The sequence below is a fragment of the Habropoda laboriosa genome, unplaced genomic scaffold (genome assembly GCF_001263275.1).
Source record: "Habropoda laboriosa isolate 0110345459 unplaced genomic scaffold, ASM126327v1 scaffold17, whole genome shotgun sequence".
NCBI lineage: Eukaryota > Metazoa > Arthropoda > Insecta > Hymenoptera > Apidae > Habropoda > Habropoda laboriosa.
Genome location: NW_017100125.1, coordinates 133,173 through 150,903, shown reverse-complemented (window position 1 = coordinate 150,903; position 17,731 = coordinate 133,173). Strand labels below are relative to the sequence as shown.

The window sequence follows — 17,731 nt, the reverse complement described above, 5'->3', positions numbered from 1 at the left end:
TACACTACCGGCCAAAAGTTTCGAATCACCTCCCAATTTTCGTCAGTACTGAATCTGCTACTAATTTTTCATAGACTTGATATTGATATTGTGGAGATAAATAGCAATTTATCTCATATCGATTGATTTGAATGATACAAAATTCGTTAAAAAATTCTTAAAGCTGCTGACTTTTTTCTGGCAATTTTTGTGTAACTTGCAATGCACAGTGATTCCAAACTCTTGGCCGGTAGTGTACGTTACTTTATCTCTGACATACAGAAACTTTGTACGAAGATTGATAATTTTCCAATTGTAACGGTTTGAAGAAAGAAAAATTGACAATTTGAACGTGAATTATTTATTGTATAAATATAAGACGAATGCTGGATTACTATACTTGCTATAAGGGAATTGAAAGAAAGAAATAAGACCATATCGAATGATTAGTTTCTGGCATCTTGTGACACATAGTCGCGTTCTCCTTTAATTATTCAAAATGTTCGCGCTCACGACTGTTACCCGCCAAATTAATCTTGGGTAACTAGTTCAAAAATTTGTCTTGCTCGGAACGTTAGAAAATTTAGAGTGCGTCACGAAAACGATTCACGACTTGTTTTAAACTCGAGTATTCGATCGCGACTCCTACTTGTATCTCGTTCAATGGCTGAAGAATGTGTTGTTCACACGAGAGAATCCTTGCGAATGTGTTTCTCGATCCCCGAATTTTTCTGGAGTCCTCCGTGACTCCCCCGCCAAGTGCAAGAAGGCACGCTGATTGGTTTTTCACATACGCACAAATTACCAATCAACGTGCCCCTTGAGTGTCACCCACCCTTTTATTGCGCCCTTAGCGCGCTTTTCCTTGGAAGGAGTGGGGCCCTACCTGCGGGTGCGTGGAATCTTCGCTGTCCTTCGGTGACGCGTCGGAAATTCCCGCCAGGTCAACCCTCGGCCGAGAGTGCCATTATACGCGCGTGTGGATTGACCCTTCAGTAATACCTGGTTTATGACACGTCTTCGGTTCTCGAGGACGCGGAAAAGTCGAAATTCTAAAGGCATTGTTCTGTAAGAAATTACTTATTTTTTCGCGGAGCTACGAAGCGTCTTTGTTCTCAAAAATAACCTTCTCGTGCAAGCGTGCCATAAACCCGGTCGACGAAGACCCCATGCGTTCCGTACCTGCGCGACGGAACATAGCTATAAACTTCAAGTTGCAGAGGCAACGGCGATAGAAGTTCGACTTATAGAGGTAAATTTAAGAGTTACAGAGGTACAATAATGCACCAGGAGATGTGGCAAATAATTCGAGTTAAAGTAAGTTTTATTTCAACTTATAGAGGTTTCCACAACGGAACGAAAGGGAATGAACAAAATTGTAGTCTTATAGAGGTTTTGAGACGTCTTTAGTCAAGAAGTTTAGTCTTGAGACGTTTCATTAGAAGTTGGCTCGTTCAGACTATTTCACTGCTTAGATACTTATGAGAGGCCCATAAACATGTTGTTCTGTCAAATATCAGCTTTAAGAGAGCCTCGATTAATTATTTACTAAATGGTAAACAATAATGTCCCTTCTCAGTCGCCACTCGAGTGCAAAGGGTTAACACTTGAAGTGCCAGACTCGCATAATGTGGACTAGTGGTAGAACGCCGAGCCCGCCAAAATTTCATACGTTTGTGAAGAAAAAAATATATCCTATCTCTTGAACCGCACATGACACGCTGTTTACACGCTTTCATAAATTGGCTGTATTGAACGGGACAGTGTAATAAAACAGGATAATATTAATATTATTTTTTTAATTACTATTTCTTCAGGTACTAAAATCAATATTATCGATTTGTTTCTTCATGAACGTAAGTACTATGCTATTACCAAAATATTTAAAACAAAATTGACATTAAACTTGCACATCTATTTAAAAAACAAAAATAATCCTCAAATTGAAGAACAAAAAATAATCGATTGATCAAAAATAAAATATTCGTCGCATTCATAAACTTTTCTTTTGTTTCTTTCATAAATATGGCATATTAGTCAGTAATAACAGTATGTACCTCGCAAAGGGTTTCAGGAACCTACCAAAAATTTTACTCTTGATATCGAAAAACTTCAATCGTGCATTACTGCCATGCTTGAAATTGCAAAAATTTCAAGTTGCACGCGATTGCACATGGATGAATATTGTTACAAAATAAAAAAGATTATCGTCCTGGACACATTTGTAATTTTTAGGATATTTGCAATGTCCCTTTCATCCCACCTCTTCCCCACATAAATTGGAACATACTCTAATGAACTTTATGGCTAGAAACACTTCTATACATGTGTACGTAGTTCAAAATAGGATTAATTTATTTATCTTTGAGATCGCCTGGAATGTAACAATATACGCATTGCAACTGCTGATATGAAGTGTTCGGTTTGTAGGACAGGATTGAAAAATGGTGAAATAAAGTGATTATAGGCGGATTATATGTGTATCACATAATTTAGTCTCGCTTTAATATATTAGATGTTGTTCAGTATAATATATAACTCTCATACTATATGTTAAATCGTAATGTAAACGGCATACACACTAAACAACTCCATTTTGACGTATCAATAATTTACACGAAAACTGTACATTATATCGATTTTATCGTCGTAACATCCACTCACACTAACAGACACACGCAATACACATCTCTTTATCACACTTCTTACACCTGTTTCGCTCCTATTTCAGGAGTCACTGAAATTGACAATTACTCGAGGATTTAAAAAAAAGACACTCGAAGAATGAAAGGAACATATATGAAATACGAACTACAATTATAAGTAACGATCACACGCGAACGAATGCTGAACTGCTTCCATCTTCGCAAAGCCACGTTTCTACTTAGTAATAAATATCTATCGATATGTAATTTGCGTAACTGAGAAAATTAAACGAAAAAATGCATTATGTTTCCGTTTCTTTTTTTTTTTTTTTTTTCAAGCTTGCAGTCCAGTATCGTATATAACTTTGAATCTGTAGGCAAAAGATAACTAATAAGCCACAATATTCGACGACATTAACAAAATCTCACTCAATGATATGTTGATTTCAAGTAACTACCACGTGACAGCATGCACAAATGTTTTCTATAAAAAATTGCGCAGACAAAATTTGTATATCTTCTTTTTTTAATAAATAGTTTCTAAATGTTATTTGTCATCTTTGAAACGATAGCTTTGTACGAAGAGAAAGACAATCATCCGGGTCTAAACAATGTTACAAAACATTCAAGATAAGCAAAATAAGCGACAAGAAAATTGATTCCGGTCACGTCTAACTACTAATTGTAATAATTAGCACTCACAACAGCATTTAAAATCATTGCCGTATCGAGTAATAAAGATCGCGGTTGATCTTGGTATAAATGTACACTTTGGTTTACGAATACATTATATAATTACACGTAACGCTCGACTCTTGGTCGAACGCGTTCGTAAATCGGAGACAAGTTCCCTGGAAACGTAATTCCAAGACAAGGCCAGCAGCGCCTTTACTTACATCTACGCAATTATTCAAAAATCATCTGTCTTGTTAATTGAAGACCTGGGTAATTTTATAGAAGAACAAGATTTCCATGTATTCTCAAGGTAAGCATTTTGGTAATAGTTTCGTTATGCTTCTTCTTTAACACAATTTATAAACCATTCTTACTGACATTTTGATTTTTCTTGTCACGTTAACAATGTAAAAACAAGCGTGTTCTGCTGTCATTCAGAATGTAACAAACAGACATTCCTAATATATCACGTTGGTCCATAAGTTTGTGCAGTTTTTCCGAATGACAAAATTTCAGTGTTTTCACAAGTATTTAACACGAATTAATCAATGACATATTCTCCACTATTATTCACAGTTTCTTCCTAACGTTCTGATAGTTTTTGGACTCCCTCTTTGACGAATTCCGCGGTTTCTAACGCGAAACAATCTTCGAGTCATTTTCACAGTTCCACGTCGTTTCGAAAGGAAAATGTATTTAGAGCATTTTAGAGGGAGTGAAAAATGTGACAGTCTACCGGAGCGAGGTCCGATGAGTAAGGCGCATGCTGGAGAACTTCTTATCCAAAGTCCTGAAGAGCCGTATTGTCAAATTTGATTTAAACTCGTAAAGTAAAATATGCCGGAGATGCTCAGTTTTCGAACAAAAATCTTTTCGTTATTAGCGGAGAAAGAATTCACAGTAACATAAACGAAGAAAATAAAAACTATCGAATGACGTATATCACATAGCCGATAGGCTAAGAAAACCGCACGAACTTATAGACCAACGTAATATATCATAACAATAAGGCAATAAATATACAGTGTTTAGAAAAGTCACTCTTTGATTAAGCAATATATTTTATCGTAAATGGCAATAATTATATCGTAACTATCAGATAAAATGATATCCTAACTATGGACAATTGGTTACATTCTAAATTTTGATCCATTTTTCTACTCATTTCACTTATTTTAGCGAAAAAAAAAAACACACTTCAGACAATAATTTTACAAAAACAAAAAGTCGTTTTACGCATCTTATTAACATCAATATACTCAGTTCCAATAACAACGTTATTTTATGTTTGAAATAAAACTTATAAATAGTAATGTATAATTCACTGTAAAATATGAAGCTAGTCTTTCCTAATTTTATCTACAGATGAAGGCGTTAAATGTCATAAACCACAGGTCTTCAATTCGTAATGGAAACCGTATATGAAAAACAGGTAAATATTCTGCGATTCCTTCAAGGTTTTCGTATTCTATCATTCTTCTTCGTCCTCTCTGGACATTAAAGATCTGCCATAGTAAGTGTATGTACAATATACGATCAGGTACAAGAGTAGCATCTCGGGATTGATCTGTTTTTATTACCAAAGAGAGGACGAAACTTTTCAATCATCTTAAACTAATCACCTTCAGTTTCCTTAATTTCTCTTATTTTATCCACGGATGTACAAAACGTGTGTGATAAACTCGCTAGAAACAACTTTTCTATTCGATTTCAAGACACTGGAGTAGTGGAACAACAAATTGTACGTGTTAAATTTAAGCTTCGAATCGCACGAAAATCAAATCGTCGGGACTGTTTCAAGTCTGACATCTTTCCGCAGTTCCGATCACGAGTCACCATTGCGAGCAATGTTTCGCGACAGTTAATGTATATTAATAAATTAACTCACGGCGGTGGTAATACCTAATATTCAGACAAAGATTCATACATTCGGTGAATGTACGGCAGTCGTCACCTGCTGATTCATTTCAAAACTTTTCTTCGTTCCAGAAACAGAAGTAAACACTATTTATTCGTGTGCATTTATCTCCATTTCACGTTTTCCTTTGCTCGTTGAAAGAACAACTATTGATCCGCCTGTTCGCTAGTTTCTTCGTTATCAGACAGCGACAGTGTCCTATCGTGATTTGTGCAGTTGTCTGTCTTAGATCCGGATTCCGCAACCTCGAGCCAATGTTGTTTATTTTTTCTAACACCGTCGACCAGTGGTTCCAATTTATCCGATAATAAAGCGAATGCCTATTTAAACAAATTTACTTTATGTTTAGGAACATTTATTTTAGCGCTGTAATATGTGTATAACACATACATGTTGTAACATGTCAAAGAAAAGGGTTTAAATAATTAGATGCTCCTTAAAATCATTCTATTGTTGACAAACTTGATGAAAATAAGTACTTAGAAACAGCAAGTCGATTTCAGCTCTAATAAGATGAGAAGTAAAAAAGTACAAGCGAAATCAGCAATTCTTGAAATTTTCAAAAGCATAACATGAAACAAGAGATAATTTTATTTCCATGTCATGTACAATGAAAGAAAATAAATAAATTGTTTACAGCTTCTTTAGTGAACAGTACTGAACTATTAAACCCTTTTTTTCACATATAATATACTAAACTAATTTAATGTACGATCAACAAAACTTTGTGGTAGGATAATACAATGTGAAATCATATTAGTTTATGTTTTCGTATCATTTCCAGCAATCGCATCCTTTCATTGATATCTTATTGTTTTCGATAAGTATGATTAAATTGCGTGTTGGCGTTCTTTATGATATTGCTTTACTGATACGTTAATTTCAATTATTCAGCGAATAACGTAACTTAAAGATAATTGGAAAGTTGTTGCAACAAGTATGACTGTTCTTCAACAGTATTATACTATTGTCGGTAGCATGGGAAACTAGTTACCTCGTAAATAGGGAGGCAAATCGAATCGATGAAGCCAACTTGCATCATTGGCAGTTGATCCTCTTTCTCTCGGTTCATAATGTCCTGCAATATCATAAGAGTAATGATGCTACTTTTGGATCATGATCAAATGTGTTATGTTATACACTATTTTTTAATATATGTAAAAAATTGTTAGTATCAGTATTTAATGTTGGCTATAAAATGGGGTATTGAATCACGATAAATTACAGTAAAAGAGAATACTTTAAAACTTAAACATTTCTTGCAAAAATCTTTTTATATACATTTACCAAATACCATTAGTTGGTGCAATCGTCGTTTCACAACATTAAAAACTGAATTTATTATTATTACTACTATGACAATTACTCAGCTTAAAGTAATTGTCAATTGAAGTATTGTTTTTTGGAATATTTGATTTTGGGAACCTCGCTAGCATTGCGCACGTGTACGTCTAATTTCTTTTTCGGTATAGTTTTATCGTATAAATTTTCAAGAACTGTTTTACCAACAAAAATCGGAAACTTTCTTCACGCTCATATCAAAATTTCAGCAATACTGTACTACGTTGCGATTAAATACAAAAATACTGTAATACATACTATGGGAGTAATATTGAGAGTCCGCCTTTCGATATCTCCTTGTTCAAAAAATTCACTACTGACTAATTCGGCTACTCTTTTCTCGACTTCCCAAGGTTTAGTTATAGCCGCTAAATCGCACACAGTCATCAACATTCCTCTCAGCAGTTCTCGGTGATCGCTATAAGCCCAATTGTAGCCACCTCCTTGAGCTAAGCTAAGAAAAGCTCCTCTCTTTCGGAAGTAGACCGCTAGGTCAGTAGAAAGGATTGCTTCTTCGAGAACTTTTACTACACGAGAATATTCTTCGGGAGATAAGTTCGATAAAATTTGATTTCCTTGGCTACTTAGTATCATAAGACACTGGTCGAAATGATGATGCTCCATCGTTGACGTCGAGTAGAGTTGCGCCAGTGGCGAGGACGCTCTGTAAACCGTGAAATTATCCTTTTTTTTATTAAGTACATTTTTATCGAAGTAAAGACGTGTTGTGTATATAATGCTTTCACTTACTTGATTTGAAAAGAATTATTCGTGCCCCGGTGGTCTAAATCGTGGCATAAACAAGCAATGATTAACGCTAGGCACTCGATTTCCCCAAAAATTTTCCACCACTGCGTGGCCTGAAAAGTAACGAACATGTTCATTTTTTTATACAATTCTATTGGAGCTAGATGTAGTAAGATTAATTCTATAAATTTGCTTACAGTTAAAATTGCAAACATCATTTGAGCGACGTTGAACGCGTGACGCCAATTGTGGTATGTGACATTTCGGTAGTTCTTTTTTACGCTAAGAAGCCAACGACAAAGGACGTCGTAGTCGATATGGAAACGTTCGACGAAATCAAGATCCAAAAACATTCGAAGACATGCTGTTAAGGTTTCATCGTCTTCCATGTGAATGTCGTCGAACTTAAAATCGTGCAATTGAAAATGCGCTGCGGAAGGCACTCTCAAACTCTGAAATCATTTCCAAACGTAATTTATAAATTTAATGCAACAAAATTCTAGCGTAATACACTTCGATGAAACTTTTTATTATAAAAACTGAGTGTATACAAACGAAAAATAAGCATCTAAAGAGAAATTTGTTTCATCTTTAAAATTCTTGTCAAAGCTTAAAAGCTGAAGGTACCCTCAATCTTTGTGCATCCTCCAGCGATGCAGAAGCGTGGTAACTCAACACTTCCAGCGTGACACTCTGTTTGGCCATTGCTATCACAGCTTTTTCGTACCTAAGCAAATCGCGAAAAGAAATTAATACTAGAAAATTCATTCTTTCCGATCGATTAACGTATTAACCGAGTTAACTTTTCAAACAGAAATTGAATCTTTGTACTTTATAATTAACAATAAGTAAAATGTACAAGAGCGAATTGAAAAGCTCGCGGCTCAAGCATAAAGGACTGTTTATAGGTGCTTGTAACTTTTACTGTGTAATGTGTGATCATTTGTGCACCAACGTACGAAGTTTCGTGGTTCTGTCATTTTTTTGTTCTCTTTTACAGCTGGTGAAATAGAGGTGTTTACAGTGATGGAGAAGAGATGAATAAAACTGAAAAATGATCCAATACCTGGTGATAAAGGACCTTGAATGATTTTCGCAAGGACCTTGAATAATTTTTGCAAGGGTCTTGAATGAATTTTGAAACGAGGCCCTTTATCATCAGGTATTGGATCGCCGCTCCTTTTCCATGTTTATCCATCTCTGCTCCATCATTGCAAATACCTCCACTTCACTAGCTGTAAAAGAGAGAAGAGTTACGACAGAGCCACGAAACTGCATACATTAGTACACAAATAATTACATATTATACAGTAAAAATGACAAGCCCTTAGCAACAATCCTTCATACTTGGAGGACTTTTCAAACCACCCTAGCATAACCAGTACTCCATTTAATTTGTATTTTATGTTGTGCAATTTATAAATTTTAAATCTGTCGATAAATACAGTGTTATAGTTTAAGTACTGGTTAATCCAGCGGCAAGTTAATTCGTCATGCCCAGTTAACAGGTTAATCATCAGTGACACGGTGGGTATTTGTCGTACACTTACATATGTGTATTGTGAATGCCCATACCGCAGAAAATGGCGAACGCCTCGACAAAATTTTCGTCGTTCTTGGTGAATGCTAAGTCGTCAAATTTGTTGATCAGTTGAATGACACCAATGATTTGACCGGATGAATTCTTGATGGGCATGCAGAGAATAGTTCGATGCCTGAAACCGGTACCATCGTCTACCGAAGGGTCGAATCTTGGATCTTCGTAGGCATTCGGTATATTTACGGTCTAAAGAATTGTAGTACGATATTTCTAATTGTAAATCCTAAAGTCGCACGAAGCGTTGCGATAATATGTTGTTCTGTTAATCAGTGCATTTACCTCGCCAGTCGTAGCAACGTAACCAGTAATGCCGACATTTATAGGAAATCTGCTCTCGAATGGACTGTGTAAACAAAATCAAATAGATATAAGGTTTCCGAGGAAATTGAATGATTGATGGTAATTGAGTGAAGAGAAATGAAAACGCAATTACAAACTTCATTCACCTAGTGCGAGAATCAGAATCCTCGCCGGTGAGGTCGTTCGCTTCGAAGTCAAAGACTCGCGAAAAGCTGCCCTTTGACGCCTTGTGCACAAGGAGAACCTGGACAGAACGTTCAATTTTACGTCAAAACATTTGTCTCTTTGTTCTCTGTGCTGTCTGCAACTCAAGAGAAAATGAGCTAACCTGTACTCGCTGACACTGTATCAAAGATTGCGTGTGTGTTAAAATCCTTAGGACCATGTGTTCTATTGTGCTTTGCTCTTCGAAAATCATCCTAGCCAAGTCCAAGAGGACCTGAAATAATCCGTGAAATATGTATTTAAAGCTACTAGTTTATAAAAAAAGAATTACTTGCCATCAACCAATATTCAAATTATGCAAATATACAGAATAACGTTTCACACATTTATTTACCGACCTGATTCCTTTTCACCTCCAATTGACTTTTCTCATAAAGCTGTGCATTCCTTAATCCAATACCGCAGAATTGCAAATATCCAGCAAAAACTTTCTCATCCTGTGCGGTAAATTGACCTTCGCCACCGAGTTTGTTGATCACTTGTGCAACTCCAATGACATCTCCGTTGCAATCCTTTATCGGCATGCATAAAAGGGCTCTGGTTCTGTATCCCGTTAAAGCATCGATTTCACGATTAAACCTCGAGTCCTGAAATCATAATAAAATTTTGATTAATCTCATGCGACGCAATGGTTACGAAAATGATATTCCGAATGATCTCGATCAGCGTGCTTCGTTTTGGCAATTCGTAACTATGAGTATGATGTTCCTTGTCCTAGTAACAAATAACCTTTGATTGCATGTAAATGCTCGATGAGGTGATATTGTTTTGTTAATACTTCAACTACTCTAGTTGATGTTTCTTTGTAAGCTGTATCCATCATTGTCTGCAACCGACCATCAGGATCCATATCGAAAAGAACGTCAACTTTGTATTCCTCACTGAAATTTTTAAACATTTCTGTATGTCTTCCTTGCCATGGGGTGAAATCTTTGCATGCTTCACGTAAGAAGTTAATCTACAGGGTTCTAAAATCGTTCCAATGGGACCTCCCACATTGTAATCAAGAATAAAAACATCCCATCCTCTTTCGTTTTCTGAAGATGTTAATAACCTTACATCAAGCCGTCTGTGTACGTCTAAATCATCTACCTTTGCAGTAGTTGCTCTGATTCCCGTTTCCAGAATAGAAGATATGTTGTGTAGATGTAACGAAGTGGCAGGTTTATCTAATTCTGGCTCTAATAAATGCATAAGATGCTGAATGAAGTGTCTTTGTCCTAGTAACAAATAACCTTTGATTGCATGTAAATGCTAACTATAAGTATGATGTTCGGAGTATGAGTATGGTATGAAAGCGGATACTTTTACATGGACAAATAGGTGGAAAATATTTGGTAACATTTTTTGGTGCGAAGTCTTGCTCTGAATAAATTAATGAAAATATTTATCGAGTGTGCGTATGAGTCATTCCACGTCAAATCGCACACTTTTTGTATCGCACATTTATTGGTACATATGAGAAATTGACTTCTGCAAAGTTTTCGTTTCCAGTGTTGAACCGTTTGCAAGGTATTAAATGGTAAAGTTGTTGCAACCTGACGAGGACGCATCGAAGTCTCGGTTCGGCGGATTATAGTAATAAGCCACTTAGTCAAATTTGGCCGCCAGACCGAGGTGCCGACGTTCGGAAGACCGCGATATACCCCCCGTGGACATTCAGACAATAGGTCCCAAAAACACTCGGGACCATGAAACATTCGTTACCGGGGATCGAATTTGTTTACAACAAATTCGGTTTCCCAAAAGGTCACAGTTTTCGTCGACCAATAGCCGAACACACCATGTTTTCCATCTCCATAACACAACCACCAATCAGAACCAACCTAATTCCTATATGTACATCTACACACCTGAAAACGAGTGCACGAGACACATCGTCAAGAAAAAGAATAACCGAATTTCAACTAAACATCTATCAACGAACCGAAAGCAAATCATCTATCAAACATCTACATCAACGAACCGAAAGAAAAACATTTAATAAAAAACATCTGACCCAACAACCAAGTTTCATTCCACCTCGAACCAGCGAGAACTATCATCAACCTGCGCCAGAACTCCTGGTCATAACATTTGGTCAAAGTCCACGACGCAACAAAAGTGTTGAAAGATCGAATAAAATATACTGATATAGGTGCAATCATTTCGCCCCCAATATTTTTGGATAGCTAAAAGATACTAACTTAATCTTGGGATAATTTCAAAGGGGAAAAAGTGCGTTTTCTGAATATGTACCAAAAATGTTTATTATTACTAATTAAAACAACGATATTTAAGGTTAAAAAATCAATTTCAGTCTTAACGACATTCTACCTCAGAATTATTTGAAAAAAACACTATTCAATTCCTCTGCAAAATAAGATTTTAAAAATAATGGAGAAACTGTGGGAACCTAGAGAGAGAAAAAGTTATGGCAACGCAACGTGGGTCACCCACAGACAGATGCGACTTAAATAAGTTCGGTGCTTTTATGTTTAATCAATTGTAATTCTGTTTTAAATTAAACATTTTTTCCCACCACATTGGGATTTTAAAGTATCAATTTTCACCTATTAAACGCACTAGATAACTGTACTCTCCTCAAGACATAAGCTCAACAAACAATAGCTTCCATCATGGCGTTTCAGTTAAAGGAGGAAACTCAATCGATTAGCACTAATTCGTATGAAAATTTGTTAGTGTTTTCTGCGCAAACTGTGCGACGGATTCTTTTGAAATTTTAAGGGTAGTGTTTTTGTACTTATGAAGTAAAGAAAGAACGATTAGTGAGCAAAAATGCTACTAAGGTTGTCGATATGATTTCCCTGCAGGGGGGCGTCACAGTGCGCCCGGGGCTTAGCGAACCTCCGGCATCCTGAGCTTCGAACGCAGTACGTTGCGGCCAATCCTGGGCGAAGTTCCAAAATAAGGTGTAAGGCCTTCTTGCGGAGCGGGGTACTGGGTTTATTGGCGCAGTGGCCGCAGAGAGGTGTTTCCGAACACCCGGAGTCTAGCAAACCTCCGGTATCCTGAGCTTCGAACGCACGTTGTGTCCAAGACTGGGCGAAGTTCCAAAATAAGGTGTAAGGCTTTCTTGCGGAGCGGGGTACCGGACTGCTTGGTACGCGGCACTGGCAAGGGGCGGATGCCTCTCCGCGCTGGAATTAGCGACCCCACCACCCTGAGCTTAGGCAGCCCGGTGAACGCAATCGTGAGGGTGTGCAGGCTACTCTTTAGGAGTGTCAAAAAGACAACACCTTTCCTCTCCTTTTCCCCAACATCTTCGCGTCCATCCTAACCATTACCTTTCCTTACGATCCTTCGCCTGTAACAGGGTCAGAGCGCAGTACTTGCGTGTACTGATGTGTCCGCCTTCCCGTGGTTCCCCGTGGATGCGGTGGCAGTCACGACGTCGGGGTATTTGCTCGGTTTGACTGACAACGTAACGAAAGGGCTCATCCGCTGAAAACGCTCAGCGGAGTGGCTGGATTTTTCCATCGCCCGATCTCGGGGCGGTGTCTAACTAGTTGTGTAGATTTTCTGCTGAACGGGTGTATAAGACAGAAGTCTGAGGAAACCCAAATGCCTTTCGGGGCGGCAAACACTATACACCCTCTGTCCCAAAAATAACCGGAATGGCTATACAGAAACAAAAATAGTTAAAAAATCTTGACAAAAATCATTTTATTTATTCGAAATATTCTCCCTCAGCAGAAATACAGCGATTCGCGCGTTCGAGAAGTGCATTAAACGACTTTTTTATATCGTTGATTGGAATGGTGTTAAGATCGCTCGTCGTTGACCGTTGAATGTCTTCAATTGATGCAAAACGATTTCCTTTCATCGCCAAATGCAGCTTCGGGAATAGAAAATAGTCACAGGGAACCAAATCGGATGAATACGGGGGATGTTGAAGCAAAAAAATGTGATGTTTGATCAAAAAATCAGTGACAATTAATGAACGATGAGCAGGTGCATTATCGTGCAACAATCGCCAATTGCCGGGTTCTCGATATTCAGGGCGAACGCGACGAACACGGCCTACCAAACGCCGTCTTGGGTATTCCAAGTTCCATTTGCATGAATCTCACTGAAGATTTTTTCGTAATTTTTACGAAATCACGCACTGTTTCGATATTCTCTGCGGTCATCGTCTCAATTGATCGGCCTGAACGTTTATCGTCATCCACATCCTCTCTGCCCTCTCTAAATCGTCGATGCCACTCAAAAACTTGTGTTTGTGATAAACAATTATCTCCATAAGCGATTTTCGTAGCACTTATACCGTTCTTAACACAGAACTTAATGTTGATTCTTTATTCTTTATTCATTTTTCGACCGATGTACACAAACTACTATCACTAAAATGCGTCGTATCTTGGCTTCTAACGAACGAAATGTCATGAAATTTTTACAGGTTAGTAAAAAAAGTTGACGATTCATAAATCAATCTCCGACTAACAGATGGCACAACTACTTTCGCTAAACTAGAGCCATTCCGGTTATTTTTGGGACAGAGGGTGTATGTCGATATGATTTGTTCCCTATTAGGTGAGAATGCTGTGACCCATGAATGTGCAAGAGGCGGTACCAAAAGTTTCATACAGTTAGTAAAAAAAGTTGACGATTCATAAATCAATCTCCGACTAACAGATGGCACAACTACTTTCACTAAACTAGAGCCATTCCAGTTATTTTTGGGACAGAGGGTGTATGTCGATATGATTTGTTCCCCATTAGGTGAGAATGCTGTGACCCATGAATGTGCAAGAGGCGGTACCAAAAGTTTCATACTGGAAATTTTGATCTTACTGATGCAGAACGCAATGAAATGTCGGGAACAGCGTATGGCAAGGAATTAGAGCAGTTATTGAACCAAGCTCCTTTTCAGACGCAGCAGAAACTCGCTGAGGAACTTGGTGTAACTCAACAAGCAATTTCCGTTCGCTTAAAGAAGTTTGGGAGAACACAGAAGGCAGGCGGTTGGGTTCCTCATGTGCTCAGCCCCGAAAACAAAGTGAGACGCTGTGACACGACAATGTTCTTGCTGTCACGATTCCAACAAAAGAACTGTTAGGGATTGGGTTTATGGCACGGCCGTTCTTTCAGGCGACTTTGAATTACACACCTTTCCTTTTCCTTTTTTTTGCCAACTAATTCTTTTTAATCTGTCAGCGAGGCCCAGGAAGCATTTATGGCGGTAGCAACATAAAGTTTCTGCGCGCCACATGACTTCCTGGTGCCCACTCGTGACAATCCGACAAATAGTGCCGTGCCATAAAACCTTCCCCGTCGCCCCGACCGTTCAAGACCCATTACGAGCGAGCTACCCTTGGACCTCATGCCCCCGCCAACGCGACGTACCACCACCCTGCCAACTGGGACTTCCAGGATGGGCGGTATGCTAGCGGGTCCTGGAGGACTGTCCAAAGGGTAGTCTCGCTCTAATTGGCGCACACCATCACCTCCCACACATCCACTTTCTTATAAATAGCGACACAACACCCTCAAGAGACAGATTATTCTTTTTTGTACAAAGATCGACACGCACACCACACTAAGACCTTGATTACCTTGAAATACAATATTGAAATACGTGAGACAAAGTTTTATCTTCACCAACATCACACCATCCATCGAACCAGCGACAGCATAGCGCCACCACTATCGAATATATTGCTTGTTCGAAGCACAAGACGCAACAAGAACTTCCTTCGCAGAATTGTAACTGGGGATGAAAAATCGGTATTGTGCGACAATCTCAAAAGGCGTAAGTTGTGGGTTCATCCAGGTGAAATAATTCCGTATGTTATTATAATAATTCCAGTAATTCCGGCTGCATAAGCAAGAAGTGCTATGAAATTTGAACAAGTTACACATTTGTTAATTTTTTGATATTCAAAAAATGTTCAGCTATCGCTTGAAGTGCCTAGTTTGTATTAGTATGGCCGAGAAGGCATTTTACGTTGTAATAAAGTTTGAAACAAAAAACGGGAAAAGGTCATTTCTCCGGCCATGATTTTCCTTTATAAAAGAAGTAGGAAAACTGTTAAATTAATAAAAAAATTTCTTATTGTTTATTTTTAAATTAAAACAGCACTGGTTTCACTTTTTTTGCTAACTGGATTTCTTGGTTTCCTTCCAAATATTTTAATTTGGAAAACCATAACTTAAAATAATGCAAATACGATGAAAATGGTAACTACTGTAAATGTAATGTAAATATAAACTACCTTTTTTAATTCTTTGCAATGTTAAAATCTGGCTGGAATTACTCCACACGTCAGGATTGTAGGAGAACAAATTGAACCGCGTAGTCAACGACGAAATAAATATAGTTTTTGAAATCATCCGGGCGAAGTATTGTCCCCCTTACACTTCTATAACACGGTACGAATTAACCGTGTTACAAGAGGGTTGCCACTGATCTGACTTGAACAAAGGATAGTTAACAAATAATATCTCTGTTATTACCAGAACAAAATATAATATGAAATATTATAAATCGTACTAATTTGAGCAATTTTCTAAGAGACCTTAACTATCAGTTAACCCCTGTACAGAATTTACCAAACTGACCCAATATCACATATAAGATACAATATATAAAAATTAATATATTCTCGCAGATATTCGCAACACAGTTTTGTTGCATCAGTTGCACGATGCTTTTAGCTAACATGCTGCATCACAATCCTAAAAAAAATGTAACAAATTTTTGCATCATTGGCTATCATATATTTAAGGATATAAAATGTTTCAATTCAAACGATCCACTGATACACGAGAAGAGTGTAGGGGAGAGCGGGGTAATTCCGGCTACATTAGCAAGAAATGCTAAAAATTCGAACAAGTCACACATTTGTCCATTGTTTGATATTAATTGATAGCTTGAAGTATCTAGTTTGTATCAGTATGATCGAGAAGGCATAAATTTACGTTGTAATAAAATTAGAAACATAAAACGAAAAAAGGTCATTTGACTGGAATTACCCTACTACTGATTTTTCTTTATAAAAGAAGTAAGAAAACTGTTAAATTAATAAAAACATTTCTTATTGTTTATTATAAAATTAAAACAGCAGTGGTTTCACTTTGTTTGCTAACTGGATTTCTTGGTTTTCTTCCAATTTTTGTAGTAACATTAAAACCTAGAAATACTTTAATTTGGAAAACCATAACTTAAAATAATCCAAATACGATGAAAATGATAACTACTGTAAATGTAATGTAAATATAAACTACCTTTTTTAATTCTTTGCAATGTTAAGAGCTGGCTGGAATTACCCCACACGTCATGTTCAGATATTTGAAGTAATACACTGAATTGAATTTACATATCACAAAAAAACCAAACGTGTCTTTGAAAATAGAAACATTCCTCTATTTAACGAGATTAATATTAACAATTTATGTCGATTCCAAGTACTAATTTACATTGCTTCGAAATTGGCCACTGTTACAAGGTTTCGTTGCAAAATGGACATTCAGGTATTGTTTAAAATAAAAGGCTGCTATAGTCACAGAAACGATGAATATTGACTAGCCGCATCATTGCCAAGTGGCAGTACCATGCAAAGTCAAATCACGCGTTTCTTATTTGGAGAAATTAAAGTGGCCGGAATTACTCCGCTTTCACCTACTGCTAAATCGAACATTCACGTTAAAAAAGTGTTGCTGTGTATTTGGTGGGATTTCAAAGGTGTCATTTATTATGAGTTGCTGAAACCTGGGGAAACGGTTACTGCTAAGCGTTACCAGCAACAAATAATTAGTATCAGTGATGCAATTGAAAATGGCCTTTTACCGGCAGTGGAACCAGGCACGTGATTCTGTTGCACGATAACGCACGGCCACGTATGACGAAAGCGACACTAGAAGTCAGCTCTTCTTTGGGTTGGGAAATTCTCCCTCATGCGGCATATTTCCCAGATATGGGCCCTCTCGGACTATCACATTTGAGCCACTCAGAAGCCAAAGTGACTAACTCCGTAAAATAAAAGTTATTAAATTTGTTTCATTTATGAAAAATTAAGCACCAGGCATATGCTTTGATATTAAAATTGGAAGAGTATCAAAAAGTGGAGTTACTCATTTCGGCTTCTAAATGGTCCATTCATCAGTCGCTGCAACACCACTTGGTCGATTCCCACTTCAAACCTCCCAAAAAGGTCGAAACAAACGTCATTGATTTATCCAATCACCATTATTTTATCGAAACGGAATTTGCCAGCTACCCGAAAGATGGGAGAAGCGTGTGGAAAATAGTGGGGATAATTTCGAAAATTAACATGTTCTTCGTTTTTTTTTTGTAAATAA

The 17,731-nt window shown here is 37.4% G+C and overlaps 1 protein-coding gene across 1 annotated transcript in view; it reads right to left on the bottom strand.

Moving 5' to 3' along the window:
* Positions 1-5,277: 5,277 nt before the first annotated feature.
* The window catches only part of LOC108570079 (dual 3',5'-cyclic-AMP and -GMP phosphodiesterase 11-like), a 57,220-nt gene continuing 44,766 nt past the window's right edge, over positions 5,278-17,731 (bottom strand). The window contains exons 4-14 of the mRNA XM_017932252.1: positions 9,769-10,017; positions 9,534-9,644; positions 9,352-9,449; positions 9,185-9,248; positions 8,856-9,091; positions 7,933-8,032; positions 7,503-7,757; positions 7,309-7,418; positions 6,817-7,222; positions 6,212-6,295; positions 5,278-5,537 (exon numbers count right to left, since the gene is read on the bottom strand). Of these exons, the coding sequence (XP_017787741.1) occupies positions 5,364-5,537; positions 6,212-6,295; positions 6,817-7,222; positions 7,309-7,418; positions 7,503-7,757; positions 7,933-8,032; positions 8,856-9,091; positions 9,185-9,248; positions 9,352-9,449; positions 9,534-9,644; positions 9,769-10,017 (1,887 nt within the window). The 3' untranslated portion in view covers positions 5,278-5,363. The remainder of the gene's footprint in view (positions 5,538-6,211; positions 6,296-6,816; positions 7,223-7,308; positions 7,419-7,502; positions 7,758-7,932; positions 8,033-8,855; positions 9,092-9,184; positions 9,249-9,351; positions 9,450-9,533; positions 9,645-9,768; positions 10,018-17,731) is intronic.